The 26,222-nt window shown below is 40.8% G+C and overlaps 2 protein-coding genes across 5 annotated transcripts; one reads left to right on the forward strand and one right to left on the reverse strand.

The window, feature by feature from the left end:
* Positions 1–1,493: 1,493 nt before the first annotated feature.
* On the reverse strand, positions 1,494–11,067 carry cUnh17orf75 (chromosome Un C17orf75 homolog). Of its 2 annotated transcripts, XM_079519987.1 has the most exons (10): positions 10,434–11,067; positions 9,492–9,572; positions 8,635–8,760; positions 7,632–7,762; positions 7,017–7,075; positions 6,791–6,910; positions 5,899–5,963; positions 5,588–5,727; positions 4,466–4,569; positions 1,494–3,632 (listed from the first exon to the last, which is right to left on the reverse strand). In XM_079519987.1, the coding sequence occupies exons 1-10, from the start codon at positions 10,574–10,576 to the stop codon at positions 3,417–3,419; spliced, it is 1,185 nt and encodes a 394-aa protein (XP_079376113.1). In that variant the 5' UTR covers positions 10,577–11,067; the 3' UTR covers positions 1,494–3,416. The 2 variants fall into 2 exon arrangements, with proteins under 2 accessions (XP_079376113.1, XP_079376114.1); XM_079519988.1 differs by lacking the exon at positions 9,492–9,572 and having other exon boundaries at positions 10,434–11,051.
* Positions 11,068–11,272: 205 nt separating this feature from the next.
* Positions 11,273–24,021, forward strand: znf207a (zinc finger protein 207, a). 3 transcript variants are annotated; one of them, XM_079519984.1, is made up of 12 exons: positions 11,273–11,420; positions 12,012–12,138; positions 14,220–14,358; positions 15,235–15,429; positions 16,888–16,963; positions 17,063–17,133; positions 17,635–17,795; positions 18,296–18,385; positions 19,236–19,454; positions 19,758–19,884; positions 21,784–23,249; positions 23,743–24,021. In XM_079519984.1, exons 1-11 carry the CDS (start codon positions 11,380–11,382, stop codon positions 21,945–21,947), a joined length of 1,410 nt encoding a protein of 469 aa, XP_079376110.1. In that variant the 5' UTR covers positions 11,273–11,379; the 3' UTR covers positions 21,948–23,249; positions 23,743–24,021. The 3 variants fall into 3 exon arrangements, with proteins under 3 accessions (XP_079376110.1, XP_079376111.1, XP_079376112.1); XM_079519985.1 differs by having other exon boundaries at positions 21,784–22,648; positions 23,190–24,021; XM_079519986.1 differs by lacking the exons at positions 18,296–18,385; positions 23,743–24,021 and having other exon boundaries at positions 21,784–23,090.
* Positions 24,022–26,222: the final 2,201 nt, after the last annotated feature.

Consider the following 26,222-nt stretch of genomic DNA (forward strand, 5'->3'; position numbering starts at 1 on the left):
GTGTGTGTACAGCAGTGGTTCTCAAACTTTTTAATTAGAAGGGGGACCCCCAGTTTTGTACGCACTGGTCCACCATGGATCCATATAACTCAGAAAGTATTGGGGTTATAGACCTGTGTAAGGGTCAATTTGTTTCCTAGCAATCATTGCTTTAGCCGGGGGGGCTGCTTGAACACCCTCAAGGACCCCTGGGGGTCCCTGGACCTCACTTTGAGAACCACTGGTGTACCTATGCATGTGGTTCAGCCATAGGCATATATGTACATATTATTAAGTATATGTAGTGCATACAGCACATATAGGCCATTGAGCCCTTAACATCAAGGACTCAGTACTTTGTACAGATACTTTCCCACTTTGTTTACATGCACGGGTGGAAGAATTCATTGTTTTGGTAGAATGGCCCAGCATTTCACAATCTTATATAGGATTGTACAGTAATTAGTAGTGCATTAATGTGTATCACTTTAATGCTGCAGCTGGGTACGGTGGGGCTAATTTTAATTACTCTACTCTATGTGCTGCTGCTGGGCGTCACAATTTAGCAGTTAATGTATGTTTTGTTAATGTATGTTTTGTATTTATAATCAAAATCTGTAAAGTATCTAGTAACTGAGGCTCTCAAGTAATTGTAGTGGATGAACAAAATGTGCCTTTGAGATGTAGTGGAGTAAAGGTAAAATGTATTAAAATGAACTTGAGAAATACTCAAGTAAAAGTACCATTAATTTTTTTTTTAAATGTAGGCTACTTAGTTACTTTCCACTACGACAAGACAGTGGAATAAAGACGATTATCTAAGCAAGGACAAATAATAGGATGAAAAGATATCTTAAATCAAATACAACCGAAGTGGGACAAGTGGCCCTCTAAAATAAAGGATGCAAGACTGGCTCACATACACATTCTCATGTATTGGGATGCATATGCGTTTCGGCCTCGGCCTTCCTCAGTGCAGATGGGAAAGGCCTAAACTAAAAAGACACCCAGGGAGGAAGCCAGGGCACCTGCTTTTCTTTCTTTAGGATGAAAAGATATGCCACACAAATCCCCATGCATTCAGAATCAAACCCTCAAAGATGCCTCCATCTTGTGGTCACTGCCCAAAACTACAGATGTGTCCCATCCCCTGGTTCATACTGGTATTCATTCAGTCACTGCTGTCAGGCAGAAACATCTCATCTCCCCCCTTTTTTCCCATGAATTTAAGTAGCAAATCCAGAAGCTTGAAACGTGGCTCGTAAAACTGCTACTTTTGCTATTTTTTGTTAATCCTGTAAAGTACGTTTTGGACATGATGCTGTATGAGGTTTCCACCCGACAGAGACAATGTACTTCATGCATTTGCACAATCTGGTATGATTTCAATATTTCATCTTTAACACAAACGGGATTAGATCAGTCTTTACACTGTAGAGAGGACATTGGTTGTACACTACAGTACTTCTCATTTCCATGATCTATGGTCAATAAAGAGACTTGACACAGTACAGTTGTCTTTGAGCTTCTATTTACAAGACAGAGAACCAACCAGGTATTAACATTATATACTGTGCAACACTGTACAGAGCTGAGAAGTGTTACAGGTGCAAGGTCAGTCACAACAATAGCATATTCACCAACACGTCACTTTTGTTCAGTTAAATAAAACATCAAATTAAAAAACATAAAAATAACCCAACATCAATATTGCTTTATTATGCATGGTTCAAGTCTAGTTTAAGGAAACATTAAGTGTACTTTGTTTCTTTTAACCACTCTTCAAAAAAATAGCTGATCTACAAGCTCACAGCGGACGTCGCGACACTGCCGCTGTCGGGTTGCAGAACTGCCAGTTTCCGTGATTTCTGAAAATTTCTGAACATTGAACATGGGGATCCCAGGCTTAAAGTGTGGGACTACTAGACCTCATTCATGCATGGGAAACCGTTCCTTTGACATCTAGTTGAATGATGATAGCAACATCTAACATATAGTAGCTATGATTTACTGAGGATTACCAAAATAGAATAAATCCACTTTCCCCAACTAACTACAACACAGGCAGAACTTTAATGGCCCGCTGTTCACCACTGTGTTTTGCTGTGTGGCAAAGCGATGTAACCTTCCAGCAAATGCTCAGTAACTCGATCCGGAAAATGGTCTCATACAGGCACGAGGATGGAAGATTGGCGTAGTTTGGCTCTCACAAGAGACAACCAGGCTGGTGAGAGATGTGAAGATGATAGTTATATATATATATATATAGAGCATTATTTTACATCATGACACTTTGAAGACTCAAAACTACACTGGATTCACAACAAAGCATTCCCACACAAGGATTAAATAGACTCTGGAATATCACTTCATAGACAAAGATAGCGGTTCTCATATGACAAAACTATAGTCGTGCAGGGAATTCATTGAACTACAAGCTGACAAACGAGCTGTGAAATGAATGTGATGGTTAAAAGTGATTTGTGCATTCTCTCCCCCCCCAAAATAAAAAAAAATAAAAAAATAACACGTTTCTCTTTGGAACAGAAAATAATCAAGGCAAATAAAAAAATAACAGCATGAACCTCAATTGAGAAATAAACATCCATAAATGATTCCATGGTGTGTAGAGGTACCGTCTAAAAGACTTTTAAACTAAAAAGTAGCAATGGTTATTTTGTTTTTTTGGTATAGTGTACATGATTCCAGTTGTGTTCATGTAGAACATGAGTAGAAAGAGGAAGATACATATCATGTAATGTAGCCATGCAGGAGAGACACAATGGACAACGTGAAAAACACAGTAAGTCAAATTGCTAATTGTTTATACATTGTAGTGACTAAAATATTGGCTGCATTTGATAGGCTTGCATATAAACTGATTGGAATTGAATTAGTTACAGATAGGCATTTAACAATTCACCCAAGTTGGGTCAATTGTGTTTTTCCAAATGACCTATAATATCTAATTATTAGTGTCACCTCATCTCACCTGACATTTAATACTAGGCAAGACCTGTGCAGTTGTCTATTAGTTATTCAATCTAGTATGTCAAAGATGACATAGATACAGTAACGGGAAGATACACATTTGACATGCCTAGATTTGAACTTGTGGATTTAGTGTTTTACAAGATGCCTCCCTAATTTCTACAAACACTGACAACCTTTCTGTCCAGGAGCCAGGGCAGGAATGTACTGGGGGATTTCATCCTTAAACTTTATATTCACGGCGATGGTCAGGTATCCACCAAACGGCTGGCAGAGCACATACTCTTACTAGTCATTGCCAAACAATTTACAATTTAGGCATTTACCAGACGCTCTTTATCCAGAGCGATTTACATTAAGCCAAAGTGTTGATCATATTCATTTTGGCAGTTTGGCTGGTGTTGGAGGTTCTCACAGCCCAGGGGCTCCGTCTGGAATGAAGGGAATCATGCCTTGGCCTGGGACTGGTCCCTGAGGAACTCCTCCAGGACAGTGATGATGCTGCAGGCCTCGGGCAGGTCGCTGTGTTCATTCCTGGCGTTCTGCAGCAGCACGTCGCCGTTGCCGCAGCCCTGCAGGAACTGGCAGCAGCGGAACAGAGCGTAGTGGCTCATCTCCGCCTGCCGCACGGAGCGCTTCAGGCTGTTCATGTCCTGGATGGCCTGCAGGCGGCGACAACGAGGCATTATGGAGGAGGAAAGGTAGCCTCCTGGCTAATAAGCCTATCTCACAGAATTTCCCCGCCCCCCCTTAATACGCCCCCTTTCGGGGTTAGTGGTGATAGCGTGACGTCACTCCATAGACGCTACATGTTAACAGAGGTAATTTAAGAAGTCTACAACTTTTGTTTTCTCAAGGTAAGGTTTGTTCTATCTGTTCGAGCTGATTTACCATCTTGTTTGCTTCATAATAATATTGGTCTGTCACATTTTTACATTAGAAAATGTACTTAGATTCTCCAGAGAAATAAACGTGTAAATGCTAATGTTAAAGACACCACTATTTACCGGAAGTGGGCGTGGAAAGCGGGCTGTGAGATAGGCCTATAAGCCAGACACGAATCAGCCGTTGGCAAAATATTAGTCTGGTTTACCGCGACAGTGTGATATTAGTCTGGCTTATTAGCCAGTCTAGAGGAAAGGACCCGAGAGAAAAGGAGCACAACAGTGGTTCTCAAACTTCTTTTTATTCTATATTTCAAGGAACCCCACTTTGGTATGCGTTTGTCTACAGACCCCCATAACTCAGAGAGTATACACATTTCAGATGGTTCCATTTGCACACACTTACAGACTTGTAAGGGTCCATTTGGTTCCGACCTATCAATAATTTAGCTGGGGGACCTCTGGAAGCCCCTCTCAAGAACCCCACTTTGAGAACCACCGTTCCACAAGAATGAAAAGGGGAGGGGAACGTGTGAGGGGGACTTTCAAACATGTTGTACTTTGTGTTGTCGAGTCACATTCAATGTCTGTCACATTCAATGTACTGTCACCTTGAGTTTGAAGTTTTCCAGGATCTGTCTAAGCAGGAAGGGATTACAACGCTCTGCTCCATTCAGGAACGCCTGGACCCAGTCATCACAGAAACGATTACTGACTGGGGGACGGAAAAACACGTCAAGCTGGGCTCAGACTGCAGCACAATAACAGTCAATTGTGAAGATATTCACTCTCCTATATGCAGACTGGTAGGCGAGTGGTACATAGTCTTTTACAAGATGTGTGTATTTCAAAATTGATACAAATCGATCTCATATGCTTGCCGTTAGGGCATTCACTTCTAGTCATTTTTACTAGTTGCCTAGTTTACTAGTCGACTAGTCGACTAGTTGTTAAACCACCTTTTATGTTTAAAAAAAGAAAAAAAAACAAAAAACGTATTTTTTTTTTTTTGGAAAAAAATATTTGTACATTAAAAAACTGTGTACATTGTACAAAAAAAATGTTTTTTTTTCTTTTTTTTTCTTCTTATCAACTAGTCGACTAGTACCAGCAAGGTCGACTAGTGGATTTACTAGTCGACTAGTAAACTAGTCGACTAGTTGCTTAATGCCCTACTTGCCGTTGACATGCACCCGGTCCTTGTGTACTGCATGTAAAAACGTCATTACGTACACCTGACTCGGCCGACTGTGTAACTTTGATATGATCTTGTGCTCCAAAGATTGTAGGCTCATCTCCCAGGATTTTCCTCTCGATTATAACATATAATCGGGGGAAGGCCAATATGGCTCAAACATGTAATAGATTAGTGCAGCCTGGACCCAGTTTAACCACTTAACCCATTCTGACCTGAGATCAGATTCTAAAAATGTCTTCTACATCCTGACAGTTTTCTGAAAAAGCTATGCTTCTATGTCAGTGGTTCTTCGATTTTTCAAAAATAGCAGACCTACAAGCTCGTAGCGCGCCACTCGGTGGCGCGCTATGAGCTTGTAGATCTGCTATTTTTCAATAGCTAAAGCATAACATAATGCTAACACCAAAATGGGTTAAGCCCTATACACTTAGTTGTATGACAAATAGCTCAAATACAGTGACTTTTCACCTATAGTATGCCCAACATAGGGATGCCAGATTCAATCATCTTCTAGAATCTAGATTACCACACCTACCAGTGTTGGAGAATGTGGGTGGACTGGTGGAGCAGTCTATGATCAGGTTAGTGTTTGTGTCCTCAGACATGGCCTTGCATAGCGACGCTGTGGTGGTGTCCTGTTGGGAAAGCCCCTGCAAACTGGCTGCTTTCACGAACCTAAACATCCCCCAAACAGAACACAAGACATTTTACAACAGCACATACCCACATCTAGTAGTTGATTACACGCTAGCTATAATGTGGTGGTAGTGGGAGCTATACACAGCACAGCAGGGAGCTGTTTTAGCCATGTGATTTCTTTGCGTTGTGTTGGTAAAACTAACTCACCTGGCCACGTCAGCCTTTGTCTTCTCATCTGAATTGACAACCTCCACAAGAATGTGACTCAGAGCCTGTACACAAGAAGCTTAGTGATTACAAATGTATCCTGTCTCAGTGATGTAAATAGGTTTTCAATGTAATGAGTCCCGGGATGCAGGGATGGTCTTTTAGATGAGTCCCAGGGACATTTTATGAGTCCCACTTCAACAATGTTAGGAGTCATATTACAAATTGCAGCATTTTAACTCCCGTTTCATTTTATATGGTTATAATTATAATGTGGTTATATTCATGTAGAAAACAGAAGAAGAAATGATTATTATAACTAAAGCTAGCAAAATAAACTAGAATAAAAAAACAGTACAGTAGTGCATCCCATGGATGCAGAGGTCGTTGTTTTATTGCGTCCCTTAACTATAAACTGAGTTTTGGGATGCAAAATGCAGCCTATTTTAATCTCTGCTTCCTGGCATTGTCGTCTTCTTTTTGGCATTTTGATCATTAACAGCAGTATAATCATTAACCACAGCAATCTATCAATGCATGAATATGTTACATTCCACAGTAAACACATATTTGTCTTGTGATGACATGATTATATAAATGGGTAACATAATACTGCAGGTTCCTGTTTTGCCTGGTTTGTCAAGCCAAAACACAAGTAGACGGAGTGCTTGCTATGTACTGTTGTTGAATGTAAGGACCAATTGCTGTGTAGAGTTACACACATGCAAATAAGAACAGGTTTGCACAATTCATTTGTAGTTTTCACGGTTCCCCAGGGAGCAAGTCGATGAGAGTAAAACTCTGATCATCACATAAATAATCTTGAACCTAGAGAGATATATTCTAGGCCAGGGCAACAGTGCTTGAACGGTGGCAGCGAGAGGTGACTCACGGCATACAGCAGGAAGCTGAGGCTCCCCTGGACCAGCAGCACCACACGATGGATGTGCATCACAGACTCCTCGTACCAGCGGCTCAGATAGGGACGCACCTCCGTCTCCAGGTTCTGTAGCTGATGGTGCAGACGGAAGGAAGGCGTCAGGTCATTGGTTACGTCGTCCACAACAGGACAGAGAGTTATGAAAACATAAAACACAGGTTCTATTCGCTTACTGTACCTCTGGAGTTTGCAAACTGCTCTGCAGGCCTTGCACATATTTGTCGAGCTCTAGTCGGAATGTAACGACAGTCAAGGAACTCGGAAGGGTTGCTTGTTCATGAATGCAATATTAGTGATACATACTGTATGTAATCAAATCTCCAAAAATAAAAGGAATATAGCAGCAGATATGTGTTTGGGGGGCTGCAATAGGTTTGCTTATGTTGGTGATGTCTGTAAAACTTGAGTAAAACCGAGTCTTAAGTCTTTAAAATAACCATTCTGGTAAACTGGCATGTGTAGTCCATCGACTGCGATTCAAGTTATACTTGACCTTACTGCAGACTTCTGCTGATTTTCAAGGAACCATCATTTCTCAATTCCTTAATCTTACAGAGACTTGCTTGAGATAGGAATTCCGAAGTTACAGTATTGTTGCATTTTAAAGCACAGACTAATTTGAAATCAAGCCTAAAACAATCCCTGGAGAAAATATTTATTTAAAATTTTAAATTCAAATTTCTGTGATTTATTACTAATTGACTAAATTATTTTGATACATTTGTAATGTACTACATTTGGAGAAATGTTTATGTCAAGTCAAGTTTATGTACAGTATAACACAGCAAAGGATATAAGTTGAGTCCCTTTTCAGAGCCACCCATAAAGCAGATGACGTATCCATTTCCATCAGCATCGGGCTGATCGGGGGACCTCTCCTGCTCTAGAAGACAGCAGTAACAGCCGACTGCCTGCTCCGGGACACTGGGAAGAATCAAACGGCAATAGAGGGTATGCGCATGCATAAAGTGAGTGGCAAATAGAGTGGCAAAGTGGGTTTAACGTTGTTTAATGCAATCAGACAGGACTTTTCCGTTTGGATGTATGGGCTGTCAAGGCCAGAAAGTAGTTTTTTGCCAATCAGTAGGCGTTCCCGCATTACTTCCGGGTATGATGATGATATCACGCGCATACCCTCTATAGAGTTGTGTCGTTAAAGGTAGAGTAAGTTATATTATTATTTCTTTGTTAAAAATGATATAATATAGTTATATAGTTAGTTAATATAGTTAGATATAATAGCTCTATATTCTGATCTTTGCTTTAGTTAATATAGTTAGATATAATAGCTCTATATTCTGATCTTTGCTTTAGTGTTTGGACGGTAACAGGGGTCTTCCCATCTCTCCAGCGCTGTAGTAAACACTACATTTTCAGATCAGGGTACCAATTTTGTCCAATCAGGAGAGAGAACTCATACAGGATAAACAAGTGGAATCGGTAGTGATGAAACAAACAAACAAACAAAAGGGAACAAACTAAATTGGAAATGGAACACTATAAAATTAGTTTCATTCAAGTAATATGTTTAACCCATTTTGGGCGGGAACCCCTTTTGGTGTTTTAAACATTGTTATAATTTAGCTATTGAAAAATAGCAGATCTACAAGCTCATAGCGCGCCACCGAGTGGCGCGCTACGAGCTTGTAGGTCTGCTATTTTTGAAAAATCGTGAAAATATTTATTTCAGAAAACTGGAGGATTTAGAAGATTTTTTTAAAATTTCGAGGTCAGGTCAAAATGGGTTAATGTAATAGAGGATGAAAAATGTTGTTCAGTGAGAATCTTATTATCACCTGAGTTCCACAGTGGCGATGTTGCCCATTCCCCCCAGCAGGGCTCCTTTACTCAGCCTCCTGGAGATGTAGCTGCGTAGCTCCGGTTCTGCCTCCGCTGGCAGGCTGCTGTCCACTAAGGTCAGGCTGTGGACAGGGACAGAGGTGGTTAACATGGATATTATATGCGGCCAAGCCAGTGAGAGGTGATGAGGAAGCTTGCAGCCAGTCAGATCAATGGAGCGCAGATGTAGGATGCTGATGGTCAAGAGGCCAAGTCCACAACATAAGAGTCACATCACATTTTTCTTTGCCCAACCGAGTCACACAGCACAGCCTTTCGTGGTGCTTCTAATGACTGGCATGTTTTCTATTGCCCATAATTTATGCTCCTGTCATACAACGGAAATAGCCAATCTACAACGCATTGCATCCGCCACACAGTTTGACGATCAGCTACTATGTAGCTGATCTGTGCAACACTGTAATTGTAAGTAAGTAATGTAACTAAGTAGAAGTGATGCTGAACGTCAGTGAAAGAATGCATGCTTAAGTTTGCCTGGATTCCATGTGTCTACCAGCATATCCAAAGGTTTTCCGTCTCCTCAACCGGAGTAGTCAATTGAAAATATCACAAATGCTAAAGGATTAAGGACTGTGTAACTCAGTATTGTAGAAATGTCTGCAGAGTGATGATAAATCAAAGCACAATCAGGAAAAGGAATGACATTTGATTCCATGATGTTGATTGGATCCCTGTGGCGGTTCCCAGCGTGGTAGATATATCAAATGCACACAACACTTAAAGCCACAGAATCACAAACCACTGAAAGCTAGAACACGGTCGGCGGGAAGGATCCATGGTTCACCATGGTTACCTAAAGTCCTCCTGACTGGTTGTGGAGTCTGCTCGTCTCTGGTTCCATGATGAAGACGCACTTTCTCCAGATGCCTCAGATCTAAGACAGTTGACAGTTCACTCTTCATTTGGTCAAATGAATATGCATTTTGGCCACAGAGTGAGACCCCCCATCTGAAAAATGTATACACATTTTGCCAGGGACCAATTTTTACCTAGTTTCTGAGCTAATTGAGCCTGCCTGCTTGCCCAGGGGAGAAATGTCATTGTGACCTTTACACCAGAAACAGGACTGTGTCAAAGGTCGTGTCAAACCAGACATTGGATGATTAGGATCTAGATGTCACTCTCAATAGAAGAGCAGGGAGACCAAATACAACCACCCCAATTGTATACAAGTTAAATTGCATTAACAAAACATACCCTACCATACAAACTGGACAACATAACATTTGATTCACTAAATAAACTAACAATACAGCTTTTAAATGATAATTGTTTGGCTTTGGTGCAGAAAGTCTCATATTTTGTCAATTAAAATTGTTAGCTGTCAGCTTTGTGAACATACAAACAAGTTAACAACCACAAACTAGAAGACTGTGGCAGTTATGAGATGCAGGGCTGCTACAAGTGTGTGTGTGTGTGTTCTGCAGAAAGAGACCAGATGCATTTGTTATGTCAAAAAAACAAGCATATTAATAGTCTATTTGACAGGCGTGCACATGTAAAAACACTAACTTAGGTATATTAGGTCATATCCCAATGCATTCAACTGCATTGCAATACAAGCATCATCAGCTCAATAATAATCCTTCAACCATCCAGCTCACAGTTAATGTACAACTAGCATGTACATCACACACACCAACAATCAACAGTTTAATTGCTGTGAATAATCAGTCTTAACATGTTATATCATGAAGAACAGGACGAAAGCTGTCCGTGTGATATGAGCTGTTACCTGGTGCCTTGATAAAGATATATGGTGTAGTAGCAGTTCAGTTGGATCTTCTGGTTGTACGACGCAATGTCTTCACTGTCAAAGTCGTCCCTTTCTTCCACGTCAATGGAGTCTTGGAAGGACGAGGTCTGGGAGGTAAACATCTTTACTGGCTGGCAGCTGTTTAGTGTTTTTAAACCCACAGATGACAGCAGGCTAGAGTATAGTTTATCTTATCTGGGCTCTTACGTCGCTGACTGAAAGAGTAGATGCATAGCACATGTGGACGGACGTAAACACACTGCGCAAGCGTTGATGAATGATCTGTCGACGATTTGAAGATCGAGTATTTTGCACGCATGCGCACCGGTGCTCTCTCTGTCTGACTATGTACGCGTGTCAAAAATGCCCGTTTAGTAATCATCTCGTCAAACGTTGGTTCCTGGTTCCGGATACAAATGGTTTTCATCAGGTTTTAATCAATGGAAATGTTTAATTATGATAATTGTAGTGGGCAGACAGTTTGAATAGGAGGTTTTGTAAACACGTATTTGATGACTATATTCAGTGTATATGTTTTGAAGCTATATAGTGAACAATTATAAAGGAAACGTAATGTTCAACTTCAACATTCCAATGCAGCCTGAGCCTAAATTGCACCGTTCATAATGTGAAATGCTGCACTCATATAAATAGGCCTAATGCCTATTATATGATATTCAAACTGTTTCTATTGGACTATACAGTAGTACTATTGTATATAAGATGGCGACATCAATAAAGCTATACAATATAAGGGGAGAAAAAAACAACAAAACAAAAAGCGTCCGCAAATACTTGTGGGACGAGGTTTGTTCATAGGGGTTTGTTCGGTTTGTTGAGCAGCTGACGCCATCTTGAGTTCAGTTGGGTTGTTGTTTGTGTTGTTACAGCTGATGGTGGGTTGACAGGATCATAGCGGACGGACATGGGAAGAAAGAAGAAAAAGCAAATGAAGCCTTGGTGCTGGTATCCTTTTAAATGCTCCCCTGGAATGGGGTTTTAGTTATCAGGTCAACGTGGTTTGCTCTGTGTGGTAGATTATTAGCCCTGGCTATTACTGTAGGTATAGCAGAGTCAGGCTCAGTCAGCAGACACCCTATGTTTAGCTTAGCTGTGGTGGTTACTGGTTACTGTTAGCCAAGTGCAGTAGTTTAGCCTGAGCTTCGATCTTCTAGTGGTCCAGACAGAGCCAATATGACGGCCATTATGTCCAGATGTAGTGCACTATGTCTGGGTATTAGTAAAGCAGAGAAGCTCCATCTACTATAGTCTCTTTAATTGTGATACAGATTCCAGGGGGTCAGTATTTGAATGAATGATGTGCACTGTGGTTGGGCTGGCCTGGCACTGCCTCTGATTTCTTAATAAAGAAATGAATGAATACATAAATAAATAAAAAGGTCACAACAAATTGTACTTTTTGTGTGTGATACCCATTACCCAGTGTCTTTTTTGACATTGCATTTACACAACAAGCACAGTGGATACTGATAGTGTATCATAGGGCATGCTATTGTCAAACCGTAATAAACCGTGTTCCCTAAACTATGGAATCAGGTATTGCAACAGGGACTTCGACGATGAAAAGATTCTCATACAGCATCAGAAAGCCAAACACTTCAAATGTCATATCTGTCACAAGAAACTGTATACAGGGCCCGGTTTGGCAATCCACTGCATGCAGGTGAGTCCATTTGAGACCATAAAATGAGGTCTCGTTACTCTCTTCAGACCAGAACGTTTAACTTCTTTTAACCCATTTAGGCCTGACGTCGAATATCGCTCTGAAAAAAAATATACCTATTCAAAGATTTGTGCCGCATTTTTACCATTTAAAAGAAATAGCAGACCTACAAGTTCATAGCGCGCCACTCGGTGGCGCGCTATGAGCTTGTAGATCTGCTATTTTTCAATGGCTAAAGTATAACAGAAATTGAACACCAAAAGGGGTTCCCGGAATGGGTAAGATGCACTCTTGCTTTCACCTTGACGAGACTGGCAGATTTCTTCAGCAGTATTATTTTGAATAAATAATTACAAAGTCAGTGGTCAGCCTCAGTTGATTGATCATGTTAAAAGCCTGACTTATGTGTAGTGTCAGTCAGGCCTGAATTTGAACAGCCACCATACAATTTACAATTTAGGCATTTAGCAGACGCTCTTAATCCAGAGCGATTTACATTAGGCAAGAACAAAAAAGCATGGGGATATATCACACATATAACATGCATTTATCATGAAACATGCATAAGCAAAGAACGTAACTAGAACATATCTATATAATGACACTAAACATATAAACTATACATAAATATATACTCTATGCTATACATATGTACTATGAAGTGCTATGACTATATACAATGCAATTATTGTGCTGTCTACATGACATGCTATAAGTCTGTTTCAAATGCTATCTAAGGGGGTAGGGTAAGTGCTAGACCTAGAATGCCTGTGATCATTTAATTAACTTAATTCAATTGTGTGCGGCCTGAATGTGATAAATGCTCCGTTTGTACTCACCCATTAAATAATTCCAAAGACGTGGAGTGAAATATGGTCCTCTAGTTTTATATCCATGTGAAAGTTCTGGTACAAAACGTGTATTTAGTCAATTATCTCCACTTTTTCAAGAGATGCACACGGACGTCTTTCTCTCCGGGGGAGGGGGGACCGGAATGATCGATGAACTGATTTTACGAATACGTCCTGTTTACCGCAGACGTCATCACCAATTGACAAGGGAAACACAAAAGTTTGGGTGACACAATTGGCAGGTGGTGTGATTAATTACCCAGCACCTATCGCAAGGCACCTGCCAATTGTGTGACCCAAACTTTTGTGTTTCCCTTGTCAATTGGTGATGACGTCTGCGGTAAACAGGACGTATTTGTAAAATCAGTTCATCGATCATTCCGGTCCCCCCTCGCCCGGAGAGAAAGACGTCCGTGTGCATCTCTTGAAAAAGTGGAGATAATTGACTAAATACACGTTTTGTGCCAGAACTTTCACATGGATATAAAACTAGAGGACCATATTTCACTCCACGTTTTTGGAATTATTTAATGGGTGAGTACAAACGGAGCATTTATCACATTCAGGCCGCTAAGTTTACGTCCAACATTAAAGTAACCGCGACCGTTCTATGGCTCTGTATGTGAAATACTGTATATACTGTATGTAACAACAGAGCCATTCTAGGGCTAGGTAAGTGATATGGGCCATGATGGAGTCTGAAAAGGACTCCCATATCCCAAAGCAGGATATGGGAAAACATGTCCATTTATAGTAGACTTGCTGAGCCTACTGTAATGGTTGTACTATCCCTTACTTACACTACATATTTCCCTAAAACAAATCAACTGCTGCACTCTCTACAGCTGTAGTAATTCACAATGCTGCTGGAGTCCACTAATACCAAAGTCGATCCTATGATTAAATCCACTTGTCCAATCTTTACTCCGCCCCCTTGTCAAAGGATACAAATAAAAGTATATTAGTGGTCTATAAAGCCCTGAACGGACCAAAACATTTCTGATCTTGTGCTACATTATGGCATTATGGTTATTAACCATTATTCTGTATTGCCGTTTTAACTTACTTTTCCTTAGATTTTCTTATAACTCGTTAATAACTATGTTTTCAAGCAGCATTTTATAATGTGTCTTAATGCTCTTGAAGCACTTTGCATTGCCTTGTTGAAATGTTCTATACAAATAAATGTAACTTGACTAAACTCATCCGTCCGATCCCATATATTTTTAGGTTCATAAAGAGACCATTGATGGAGTTCCCAATGCAATACCTGGGAGAACAGACATTGAATTGGAAATATATGGCATGGAAGGGATTCCAGAGAAAGACATGGAGGAAAGAAGAAGAGTACTTGAACAGAAAACCCAAGGTATTAACAATGACAGCTGTTGGTTTTTACGTCCCCTGGAGACCCCTGTCCAGGACAGGCTTCAGACGTGGTTGCTCAGGAGACTTGGCTCAGATCTGAGCCCCTTTGATTTGGCGTTAGGAACAGTTACAATGGTATATGAGGAATGTTCACAGAAACACTGCACCTTAAGTCACATGACAAGGTTTTTCACAGCTGTTAACTGTTGAGATAATTACATGCATTTTGATTGGTTGTTTAGACTGTCTGAAATGTATTTAGTGACAATGTCAGCCCATTCTTGAATTAAGCCTGAGGAAGGTCGCAAGACCGAAACGTTGCTTTGCTTTAATAAAAATCTCTGAACCCAGCAAGTGGCGGTGTGCGGGTGTCCCTCCTTTCAGGCTTTCACATGGCGTTAGGAACAGTAAAATGTCTAATCAACAATTTAATTAGGGCTGTCACGATTACAAATGTACGAAGTGACGCGTTGTAAGCTTGTACTGTAGATCAGCATTGTAGTGACATGTTGTAAGCTTGAACACTTTTCAACATGGAGATGATTATGACAACATAATTGCAATTATCATATAATTACGATTAGACGATTATATATATGTAATAATTGTGACAGGCCTGTTGTGACAGAATGTTTATTCTTACTTATTCTTTACTGGTCTTTGTTTGTTGATAATATGATGATAATATTATAAAGTGAGAATACCTTTTTTCCAACATGGACCCTGATCTTCAAAAATGCAGGACAGAACATCCATTACAACCTATCCCACACACACACAATTAGTCCGAAGACAACAGTCGTATGAAAAAGCATAAAACGTGTCCTCGTATGTTTTAATCACAATCAATATGCCCTTCTGTTCCATTCAATACCAGAGTCCCAGAAAAAGAAGCTGAACCAGGATGACTCTGACGACTATGACGAGGATGATGAGCCCGGACCCTCCTTCCAGCAGCCTGCTGCTGCTGCCCAGCAGCCCCAGGCAGGCTTCATCTCTCCCATGACCCAGCCTGGCATCATGCCTCCTCCTGGGGCTGGAGCGCCGGGGATGCCACCAGGCACCTACTCGGGTCAGTGGCACTCTACCTAGACATCATTTATCTTCCCCAACCATCACGTTGGAGAGTATGCACGTGTGTCACCTTTCCACCCCCCATCATCTAGACCAGTGGTTCCCAAACTTTTTCGTGTCAAGGACCCCCAAATCAACATTTATTAGGCCAGGGACCCCCATTTGAAAACATATGCCAGTGACCCTGATAAGAGAAGATTTGTACGGCTCTAGCAGTGATTCCGAAACATATTAATTTCATGGACCCCCAGTTTCACACGCATTATGCTACGGACCCCCGATTTAATGACATTTCTATCTCTGGTACCCCAATTTATCCTGTAAAACCACTGTTAATTTAACTCTGAGAATGTACAAATGTACATTTGTACACTCTCTGAGTTACAGACCCATATTGGTCCATTTGGTTCCTAACTATCTCTAATTGAGCTAGGTACCCCCTGGAACTCCCTCAAGTACCCCTAGGGGTCCCCGGACCCCACTTTGGGAACCCATGATCTAGACTGAGTGGCAAAACATTGAACTTGTTGGAAATCAGTCACTCAATGGTCCTGCATGCCACCTCTAAATCGCTCATAATGCAGGAGGCAGCAGGACATTGTATTATTGAAAACGAGCACTTCCAAACTCTGACACTCCGTGCACAGAATCCTTGCACAGAATAGTATCCTTGCACAGTATCGACAGAAAGTAGCGGTCTACGCCTCTACGGTGCACGGTGGATTTGTATTAAACAAAAACCTTGCAGATATAAAGAGGATAATTCAAGCTTTCCGTACAGGTGCAATGTTGGTGAGTTTAATGTTGTCTAATACAATCAGATAGGACTTTTCTGTTTGGATGTATGAGCTGTCAAGGCCAGAAAGTTTGTTTTTTTTGCCACTCAGTCAGTAGGCGTTCCAGCATAATTTCCGATGATGTCACGCACATAGCCTCTATAGTCTTTTAACCTAAATCTAATCTAATTATTCAGTTAGTGCCGGCGATTGATGGTGATCGATTGACGATCGCCAATGATGCGTTCTGGTTTGGGCAAGTGATGCCACGCACAAAGTCTTGTTTTCTAATCTAGCCTGCTCCTTCTGGAATGCTGCATGTCTTGTCTAATCAAAATGACTGCAAGACAGACATCACTGTATTGTTAGTTTTTATGTTAGATTTGATTGTAGACTTCCCTTCCACGTTTTACATTGGTTACTGGCAAATTCGTCAATTTAGCATATCTCTCGCTAACTTATTGAATATTTAAAATTGGCAGAATTTGATCTACAAAGCAACTTTATAAGCTGCTTTGACAGTTGTAGATGTTCGAACAGATAGATCACTTTCTTATAGACGACGAATTTGACGTTTAAATCATTCACTCGTCATGTTTTGTGTATGCAATACCTTTGTGTTTGAGACCATATCCCTGGTGTATCACTTTGTGAAATCTTTCTTTCATCTTTTTATGTAGGGATGCCACCAATGATGCCAGGCGTGCCACCTATGATGCCCGGGATGCCCCCTGGAATGCCAGGAATGCCACCAGGGTGAGGGATTTGTATTTCTTCTCGTCTTATTGCTGGCCATTTTAGTCACTAGTACTGTGTCTTGTCTATACAGATGTATTCGTCTTTCTCTGTATTTAGTATGATGCCAATGGGTGGAATGATGCCTCCAGGGCGAGGGATGCCCCCCATGATGTCAGGCATGCCACCAGGTATGGTTACACACCGCAAACCAGCAGTAGCACATACAGATGTCTAAGACCCCCAGATATGGAACTGTTCAAAGTTTGTTGTTGTTGTACATCTGTGTTGTAGTGTGACATGATCTAATATGCAGTGGTTTAAAGTAAGTACATTTACTCAAGTAGTGTATGAGGTAATTTTGAGGTATGTTTACTGTAACTGGAGTATTTCCAGTTTTCAGTACTTTTACTTCTACTACATCTCAGAGGCAAATGTTGTACTTGTACTAGTAACTTTGTACATTTCAGCCATTTGAAAATAGACGATCTACAAGCTTGTAGATTTTTATGCAATTTATACATTTGAAAACTTGTGAAATGGGACATTCCGAAATAATGAGTACTTTCTGTACATTTTTATATCAATAGCTGTTTATACCAATACTGTGCAATTTTGAATTCCAGACTTTAAAAAACATGTGAATACTTGTTCCACCACTGCTAATGTGTCCTCCCGCTCCGTCTTCACAGGCATGCCACCACCGGTGGGGCACCGTCCAGGTCTGGGCCACATGGCTCAGGGCCCGCCTGCGGCAGGACCAGGCATGCTGACTAGACCCACTATGCCCGCAGCCACTGCCCCCTCAACCCAGCCTGCTGTCACTAAGCCTCTGTTCCCCAGTGCTGGACAGGTAACCTTTCGGCTCCCCGAAATGTATATCTAGGTCCACACCTTAGTCTCGGGTGGCCAGACTGTTGCCTCCCCCAATTTGTTGAATGTTTTCGGTCATACAGTCTGGAGCACGAAAGCTCTGATCATGAGTAAAATATAAAGTGGATGTGAAAGCCTACTCCCCACGTCAGTTTCGTCTTCACACATTTGTCCTAATATAAATCAAATCGTCTAAGCATATATAGCTTGCTGCTTAGCATGATGGACATTAAAACCTGAAATGTAAAGATATTTTTGAATATATTTTCGTGAACGGAAATGAGACAGGTCCCCCCCCCCCTAATCTCCAGCATTCTGACAGGATATATCTCCTTATATATCTCTACTGTTCTAATCTACATACTATTAGATATAATAGGCTGATTGAAAAGGGAACGGCACCACTTAAACGAGTGACATTTTGTTATCACTGCAGTATATTTCACTATTCCTATTCTTTACTCTTTTCCTGTGCCACAGATCGGGAGTCGGGTTACAAGCACAAGTGCAGGCTCGTCGAGTGCGGACTCTCAGTCCACCTCCTCTAATGTGTTCCCTAGCACGCCACAAGTATGACACTGTCTGCCTGCCCCACTCTCTGACAAAATACAGCTTTACAATGGGCATGCACCCAATTTGATATAGTTTGCTTATAGATAAGTAGGGCGGATTCATTTTTTTTTTCTTTTAATGGAGGCTTTTTTGTTTACCCATTTTGACCTGAGATCAGATTCTAAAAAATGTCTTCTACATCCTGACAGTTTTCTGAAAAAGCTATGTTTCTATGTCAGTCGTTCTTCGATAGCAGATCTACAAGCTCATAGCGCGCCACTCGGTGGCGCGCTATGAGCTTGTAGATCTGCTATTTTTCAATAGCTAATGCATAACATAATGCTAGGTTCCCGCCCAAAATGGGTTAATGACATTTTTGGGTTAAATGTTTTGCAGTGAGATGCTTTCCAAATCCTTGTGTGGCATTGACTGAGGGATGCTATCCCAATTGCTTTTGTTTGTTTGTTTTTTGCAGTAGTGGCCTGCAAAGGGTTTCATGGTTTGACTATTATGCCATTATTTCCTTTTTTTTCTTTTACTACAAATCTGCACCGAACCCCACATACGGGCCCTTGAAAAATCCGCTATCGCCTTGTGCAGATTTGTAAAATGTGCAAGTACATTTCTCAATTGGACATCACAGCATGCATTACTCATTTTCTTTTGCATACTTTCTGAGGTGGTGATAAACATGCTGTAGGTCTATTACTAACAATATGGTGTTGACAATTGACATCACTTCCACACGTCATGGGAGTAACCTTAAAGTATGATTCATTTTCTTTAGGACAAATCTTTTACTCTTCCTGTAAATGCTGTCTTTTTAACCATTCCTTCTTTCCTTTCAAAATGTTTTCTCCATCAACAGACAGTGTCGGGATCACCACACCCCACCACCTCCACAGCCCCTGACCCCTCCAAGCCCACATTCCCAGCCTACACCCAGGCTACTGCCTCGGTGGCCAGCCCCAGCACTGGCAGCAGCACAGTGTCCAAGCCTCCCTCCACTGTGACCAGTAAGCCCGCAACACTCACCACCACCAGTGCAACCAGTAAGTTGATCCACCCCGATGAGGATATCTCGCTGGTAAGTGGCCCTGCTCTTACAGTCTCCTTTTCTAGCTGTTTTTGTTTTGTACAGTAAGTGGCTGACACTATGTGTCTATCCATAACATAGTCCGTAACTGTCAGTGATGTTCGGTTAAATCAAGTTAAAAGTAGAACTCTATGGCTGTTTGATTACATTATGCAGTAGCATTCAACAACATCTTTCGTGACTCCTCTGTATTGACTTTTTTTGTTTGTTTTGTCACCCTGTTGTTTACATTATGTCAGTGTGTAATCAGTTGTCGTCTTTGCTGTGTTTCGTGTGTTTGTGTGTGTGCTGTAGGAGGAGCTGCGGGCTCAGTTGCCTAGGTACCAGCGTAACCTCTCCCGCCAAGGCCAACCCACCGCTGCTGTGCCCCCAGTGGCCATGATGACTCCTCAGCAGCCTGGCTTGAGGCATCCAATACCTGGTATGTATGGATGTTTCCCAGCTTCCTTCTATTAACCCATTTTGGGGCGGGAACCTCTTTTTGGTGTTTTAAAGCATTATGTGTTACTTTAGCTATTGAAAAATAGCAGATTTACAAGCTCATAGCGCGGCACCGAGTGCCGCGCTACGAGCTTGTAGGTCTGCTATTTTTGAAAACCACTGACATAGAAATATGGGTTTTTCAGAAAACTGTCAGGATTTAGAAGGTATTTGTAGAATCATCAGGTCTAAACTCTGATGCTGGCATTCAAAGCAACCAAAGGCATGGCTCCCCCATATCTTACAAGTATGATCGTACCCTACAAACCCTCCCGCGCACTCAGATCAGCCAACGCAGGGAAGCTGGAAGTACCTTCACTAAAAACGCCGGGACAACGCTCCACACGTCCCAAACTCTTCTCACTTCTGGCTCCAAAACTATGGAATGAAATTAAATTATTACTATATTTACCCAGGGTATCTGGGCTAAGCTCAAGAACTTGTTTCCAGCCAGGACCTGCTCATAGAACACATTTCATCGTAGTGGTTCAATGCCTTGTTCAAGGGCACTTCAGCGGTGGTAATTTTAACGTGTCGGACCGCTGATTCGAACTGGCGACCTTCCGGTATCAAGACCGCTCCGCTATCCGTTCGGCCACCGCTGCCACTAATGCACTCCCCATCACAATCAGAACTGCAGCCTCACTCCCAATCTTCCGCCGTAGTCTGAAAACCCACCTCTTCAGACTCCACCATGGCCCGTAGCACTAGCCCCTTAGATAGCACTTTATGTAGACTTAGATAGTATTTGAAATATAGCACGTTATGTAGACTTAGATAGTATTTTAAACAGACTTATAGCATGTTACGTAGACAGCACTAGAATTGCATTTTTATGTAGTCATATCACTTTATAGTACACATGTATAATATAGTATAGTATGTATAGTTCACATAGATACTCCACTGTTACGTTCTTAGTTTATGCATGTTTCATGATAACTACTTTTGATGTATGCCATGCTTTTTGTTTTTGTTATTGCTTAATGTAAATCGCTCTGGATTAAGAGCGTCTGCTAAATGCCTAAATTGTAAAATTGTAAATTGTAAATGGGTTAAAGACCTGAGGCCGATTCTACCAATACCTTCTGAATCAGTAGTTCTCACACTTTCAAGATTTTTCAAAAATGTTCAAAAATAGCAGATTGCGAAAATAACACATGCTTTCCCGGTTTTATTGGGTTAAGGAGAAAGGAGTGAACAGGAAAGTATCTTAGCAGAGAAAACTATTATCAATTAGATTGCTATTAATTTAATTTTGTGACCATTGTCTGTTATTGGTATGTAAAGAAGAGGCTACTTCAAAAAGAAGAAAGAAACGTCTTTTTTATCATTAGAAATAATACACATTTCTAGTTTTGTGAATGTTAACTGGTACACTCTGCCGACAGCTGCAACAATGAAATGGCCCATCTTTACAGAGATTCCCAATTATCACGGGCAGCAACGATCCCTGTTGATGAGGCCCACTTTATTAGTCTCTTACTACCTGCCTGGTGCTTCCAAACCCATCAACTGTAAACGTAAACATGAAAGTTACCACCCTTAACCCATTTTGGGCGGGAACCCCTTTTGGTGTTTTAAACATTATGTTATAATTTAGCTATTGAAAAATAGCAGATCTACAAGCTTATGGCGCGCTACGAGCTTGTAGGTCTGCTATTTTTGAAAAATCGTGAAAATATTTATTTCAGAAAACTGGAGGATTTAGAAGATTTGTTTTTAAATTTCGACGTCAGGCCTAAATGGTTAAACTAGAGTCATTCGTCTTTTAACACTCTAGATCTGATTATGGAAAAAAAAAATCACTAACAGTCATCCAATCCTTGTGTGGTCTCAGGTCAGTATGGCGGTCCGCCCCAGGGGATGCCAGGCTACATGCCAGGAGGTATGCCTCCATACGGACAAGGTCTCCCAATGGTTCCCCCGGGGTACCAAGGAGCTCCCCCACGGCCACCCATGGGCATGAGACCCCCTGTTATGTCTCCAGGAGGCCGCTACTGAAGCCTGGCCTACTGTCTTCTATAGGTTTGGACACTCAACCCTTTTCTAACGTCCTCGACTAGATAGTAGACAAGCCAGTATTGTAACATAGAACAACGTACTGTACATTGTACTTGTCGCTATGAGGAAGAGACACTGAATGCACAGCAAAACAGAAGTGATCTATAAAAGGTATCACACAGCGCATGGGGGGGGGGGAAACAAATGTATTTACACTGTACCTAATCAAGCCTATGAACTGTTGTTGTAAACCATCCTTGTCCTGTGGCTGTTGTTTTTTTTTGTCCTTCTCATGTTTCATTTAGGTGTGTAGAAGTGTAATAGATATGGTTCGTAGTGTTGTGAAGGCGCTGGAGTTACATGAGCTGTACCCACCTTTTACCAAGGCAAGTTTTCATACTACATTACCGTTCTAAAGAAAAGCAGTGAGGCCTTCACAGCACATTTAGGTGCTGTTGGACTTTGCGTCCCCAACTTTGTTTGGTGAGGGCTTCAGATTGTTGTATTCACTGTTTTTTTTTTGTAATGATGTGCTCACTGGTATTTTCTTTAGGCTACACTACTCATAATGCTAAGCATCGCACACAGTTACCATATGAATTGGTTCATGTACTGTTGTAAAACTGTATTGTAATAAAACATCATGAAACCCTAAGACTCTTCTTTACGGGACATTAGCGGGGAAAGACGCATCACAGCAGGTTTGTACTCCAGTCATGTGTTTTCGAAATGATTTTGTTCTGTCCAGAATCCAGAAGTTTAAGTTGTGTCGTTGTTTCTAGCCTCTTTAATTAACTTGTGTAAAAATGTTGGGCAGTAACTTGTTTTTATTTTGAATTTTGATTACATGCATGACATAAATTAACCGCTTTATTGTATTATATGTTTTAATTACCCACTCAAGCCCTATATTCATCGTATTACCAATAGCGAAAATATCAAATCTATAGCTCGCAGCACGGTGTGAGCTTATAGATCTGCTATTTTTGAAAGTGTTGAATTTCCAGTATTTCGGGAAAAATTTTGACCTTTTCTTCCTTCCACCTATATTGGCATTCCCAAAATTGGGACGGCAGGCTAAAAGTGGTTAATTAATGCTGGTCTTTATTCTTGAATGTATATGCTGTCTGATCTGTAGTGTTATTGGCCTTTAGACAAAGTCAGTGCATTGTATACGTACTGTAGCTGCAGTGGGTGCCGGTGGCCGTGGTGCTAAAACCCAGATTTCTCTTCTCCCTGTAGCGATGCCACGGGGGACTGGCTGAGGCCGTGTCTCAGTGTAGCCCTGTGTGTCAGCCCGAGGCAAGTCTCTCACATTTTTCTGTCTTCTCATTCATTACCAGCAGGGGCCCTCACAGCGTACGTACACGCTTGTTGGATGTCAACGTCCCCAAACTTGTAGCAAGTTTGGTGAAGGCCCTTGTTTGTTTTTGTTGGCGTTTAGGTACCATTTTTCCTCAGGCATGTTAGCTTACGTAAGACCTACTTTTACCTGTGATGCTTCCATATGCCATTGAAAGATATTCTGTGATGGACAGCGAGATTAATCTGTACCTAAAGTAACAATGTCATACATTTTAGACATTAATCACGGAACTTGTAATTTTCTTCAGAAATGTCACACAATTGCCACATTCAGCTCAACCTCAAAAGCCTGTCACCTACAGCCAGGAATGCATTAAATGTTTTCCTATTTTTATTTATTTTTAATTTTTTGTTTTTTTTGTGTGCAAATTGATACGTCATACCTTTTGCAAAATGGTTTCTGCCACTTAATCCTGTTTGTTTTCATCAGCTTTCCTCACTTGATCATTTGACTTTTACTACTTAAATGAAGGAGAAACCCTGCCAGTAACAGGTTAGTTACAGCTGTAAGTACCACTGCTAGAAATTCCTTAGATTTGTCTTTGGTTTTGTTTTGTTTTGTTTTTATTGTGTGTGCGCACAAGATCTTATGCAACAATCCCATTGTGGGTTGTTGTGGACAAAGTTAGATTTTTGGGGGATAAGGGTCGCCTGGTGCCAATATTTAGTTTACATTTGACAATGTAAGAAGAGTAACCAAGCCATTAAGTGCGTTCATCTTCATAGGTAAGTAAGTACTGGCTTTGCAAGTTTGCATCAGCTTAAGGTGGCCTTACACTAGCCGATTGTTTTCAATCTTAAATCTGATAGCACCACACACTACAGGATAATCAGAGCGGGGCAGAGCAAATATCAAACATTCTTGATGTTGATCGGGCCGATCCCGATCGCGCTTTGAGTGGTCAGGCACCCCCCGAGCGTCAAAAATGCCCGATTATCGGCTAGTGTAAGGCCACCTTAAGTCTCACCTATTCCATACCTTAACTTCTCTGTATAACAAAATGTCAAACCAATATTACACTATTGTTGGATTTTGTTAACCTTGATGTACTGTCACATGAAAATGCCACTATCATGACATTAACACTGTCTATTTCTTGTAATCATTTCATATTCTGTCTCAGTCAGGACCTGACTGGTATGGTAAAATTCAAGGAAAAGCATAAGCACTGCAGGTGCTACAGATGATCTGTGTCATTTTAGATTTTTGCGTCGTCTTTTTAAAATTAGCAGATATACAAGCTCACAGCGTGTCACTTTGTGCCACTCTGCGAGCATGTACATCTGTATTTTTTTAACATTTTTGAAAAATCTTGAAAGTGTTGAATTACGAATTTAGAAGGCATTTGTAGAAACGGCCTCAGGTCTTAATGGGTAATAAGCAAGTAGATTTGAGGATTACTGCTTACACTTGTTCTCCATTGGATGATGTTGGTGATGTATGCCACCATCTGGATCCTCACTGTAATCTATTAATAAACCGTATATAAACTCTAATAATAAACTGTATATAAACTCTGGTGTTTGACTGGCTTATATTTCTCACCACATGCTCATTATGCTACGTATTGTGAATGTTGTGGAAGACTACGTACGGTTACTTGTAGATAAGGTTGAAAAAGCGAACACTTTATTTCTTCAGTGACAACTATAGAATGTCCTTTTTATGAAGCAAACTTGAACACATTATTGTCTACATTAATTAATTCAATGGAAAAATGCCTAGCGACAAGATTTGGGTATGTGTATGGTGGTGTATTTTTGGTTATTATATTATATTGCCTTTAACATTTTGAATACTCTATGTGCAATTTTGTGGTGTTTGTTTTGACCTACCATCGTTTTGTACAAGAAGAGACAATGTTCAAATTTCTGTTTGATTTTCTATATACTACACTACTCATGCTTATAGGCTACTAAATGTGATATTGTTTATAGTAAATTCTAACTAAACTACTCCATACTATAAGCAGGAAGAACGACACATGGACTGTACTGTAGTGTAGTCATAATTTCGGAGTCCCAAAATATACATGGAAGGAGGTATGGCCCGCACACCATTCTTTTGGTAAAGGATTACTTCGTCAGGTCAGTACAGTTATACTGACCTGACGAAGATCCACTAGGTTACAGTACAGTTATACTGACCTGACGAAGATCCACTAGGTTACAGTACAGTTATACTGACCTGACGGAGATCCACTAGGTTACAGTACAGTTATACTGACCTGACGAAGATCCACTAGGTTACAGTACAGTTATACTGACCTGACGAAGATCCACTAGGATCGAGACATCGTAAAGTAATGCTTTACCAAAAGAATGGTGAAAAAATATACATCCAATAAATTACCATCAGGATTGTTCACTCACTACATTCAACATTTCGATACAGAGGATTTGTCATTGCAGAATAAAGATTGTTGAGCTGGAGGCAGCTAATACAATTTATTATGGTATACTGTTATTGATTTTGGTGTGCCAGTTGGCAACATTGGTAACTTGGCACACATTAACAGCATTGGTGAATCATTGGTTTCTCTTTGGCACACCAATCGACCGGACAAACCAGTACCCTGGTCTATGTCACTTTTGGAATATGATATTGGTACCGGAGGAGTTGAGTTGGTGGTAACAAAACGTTTATCTATAAATGTGAAAAGAGACCGCCATTGATTGATTTAATACTTTATTAACATATTTTCAGATTAATCTGCGAATCCATTGATCTGTTGTACAATTGTACAGAGGTAGCCTACGGTTTGCAATGATTGTTAAAATGATTAAAGATAACACAAAAAGCCATATAGGGCTTGCTTCCATTGTGGTCAGGTATTTTATTCATTTCAGGCAATACTATTACAATACAATCTGGCAAATCCATCCAAATGGATAATTTTTGGAAATACA

Source organism: Electrona antarctica, assembly GCF_951216825.1.
Source record: "Electrona antarctica genome assembly, chromosome: 14".
Taxonomy (NCBI): domain Eukaryota; kingdom Metazoa; phylum Chordata; class Actinopteri; order Myctophiformes; family Myctophidae; genus Electrona; species Electrona antarctica.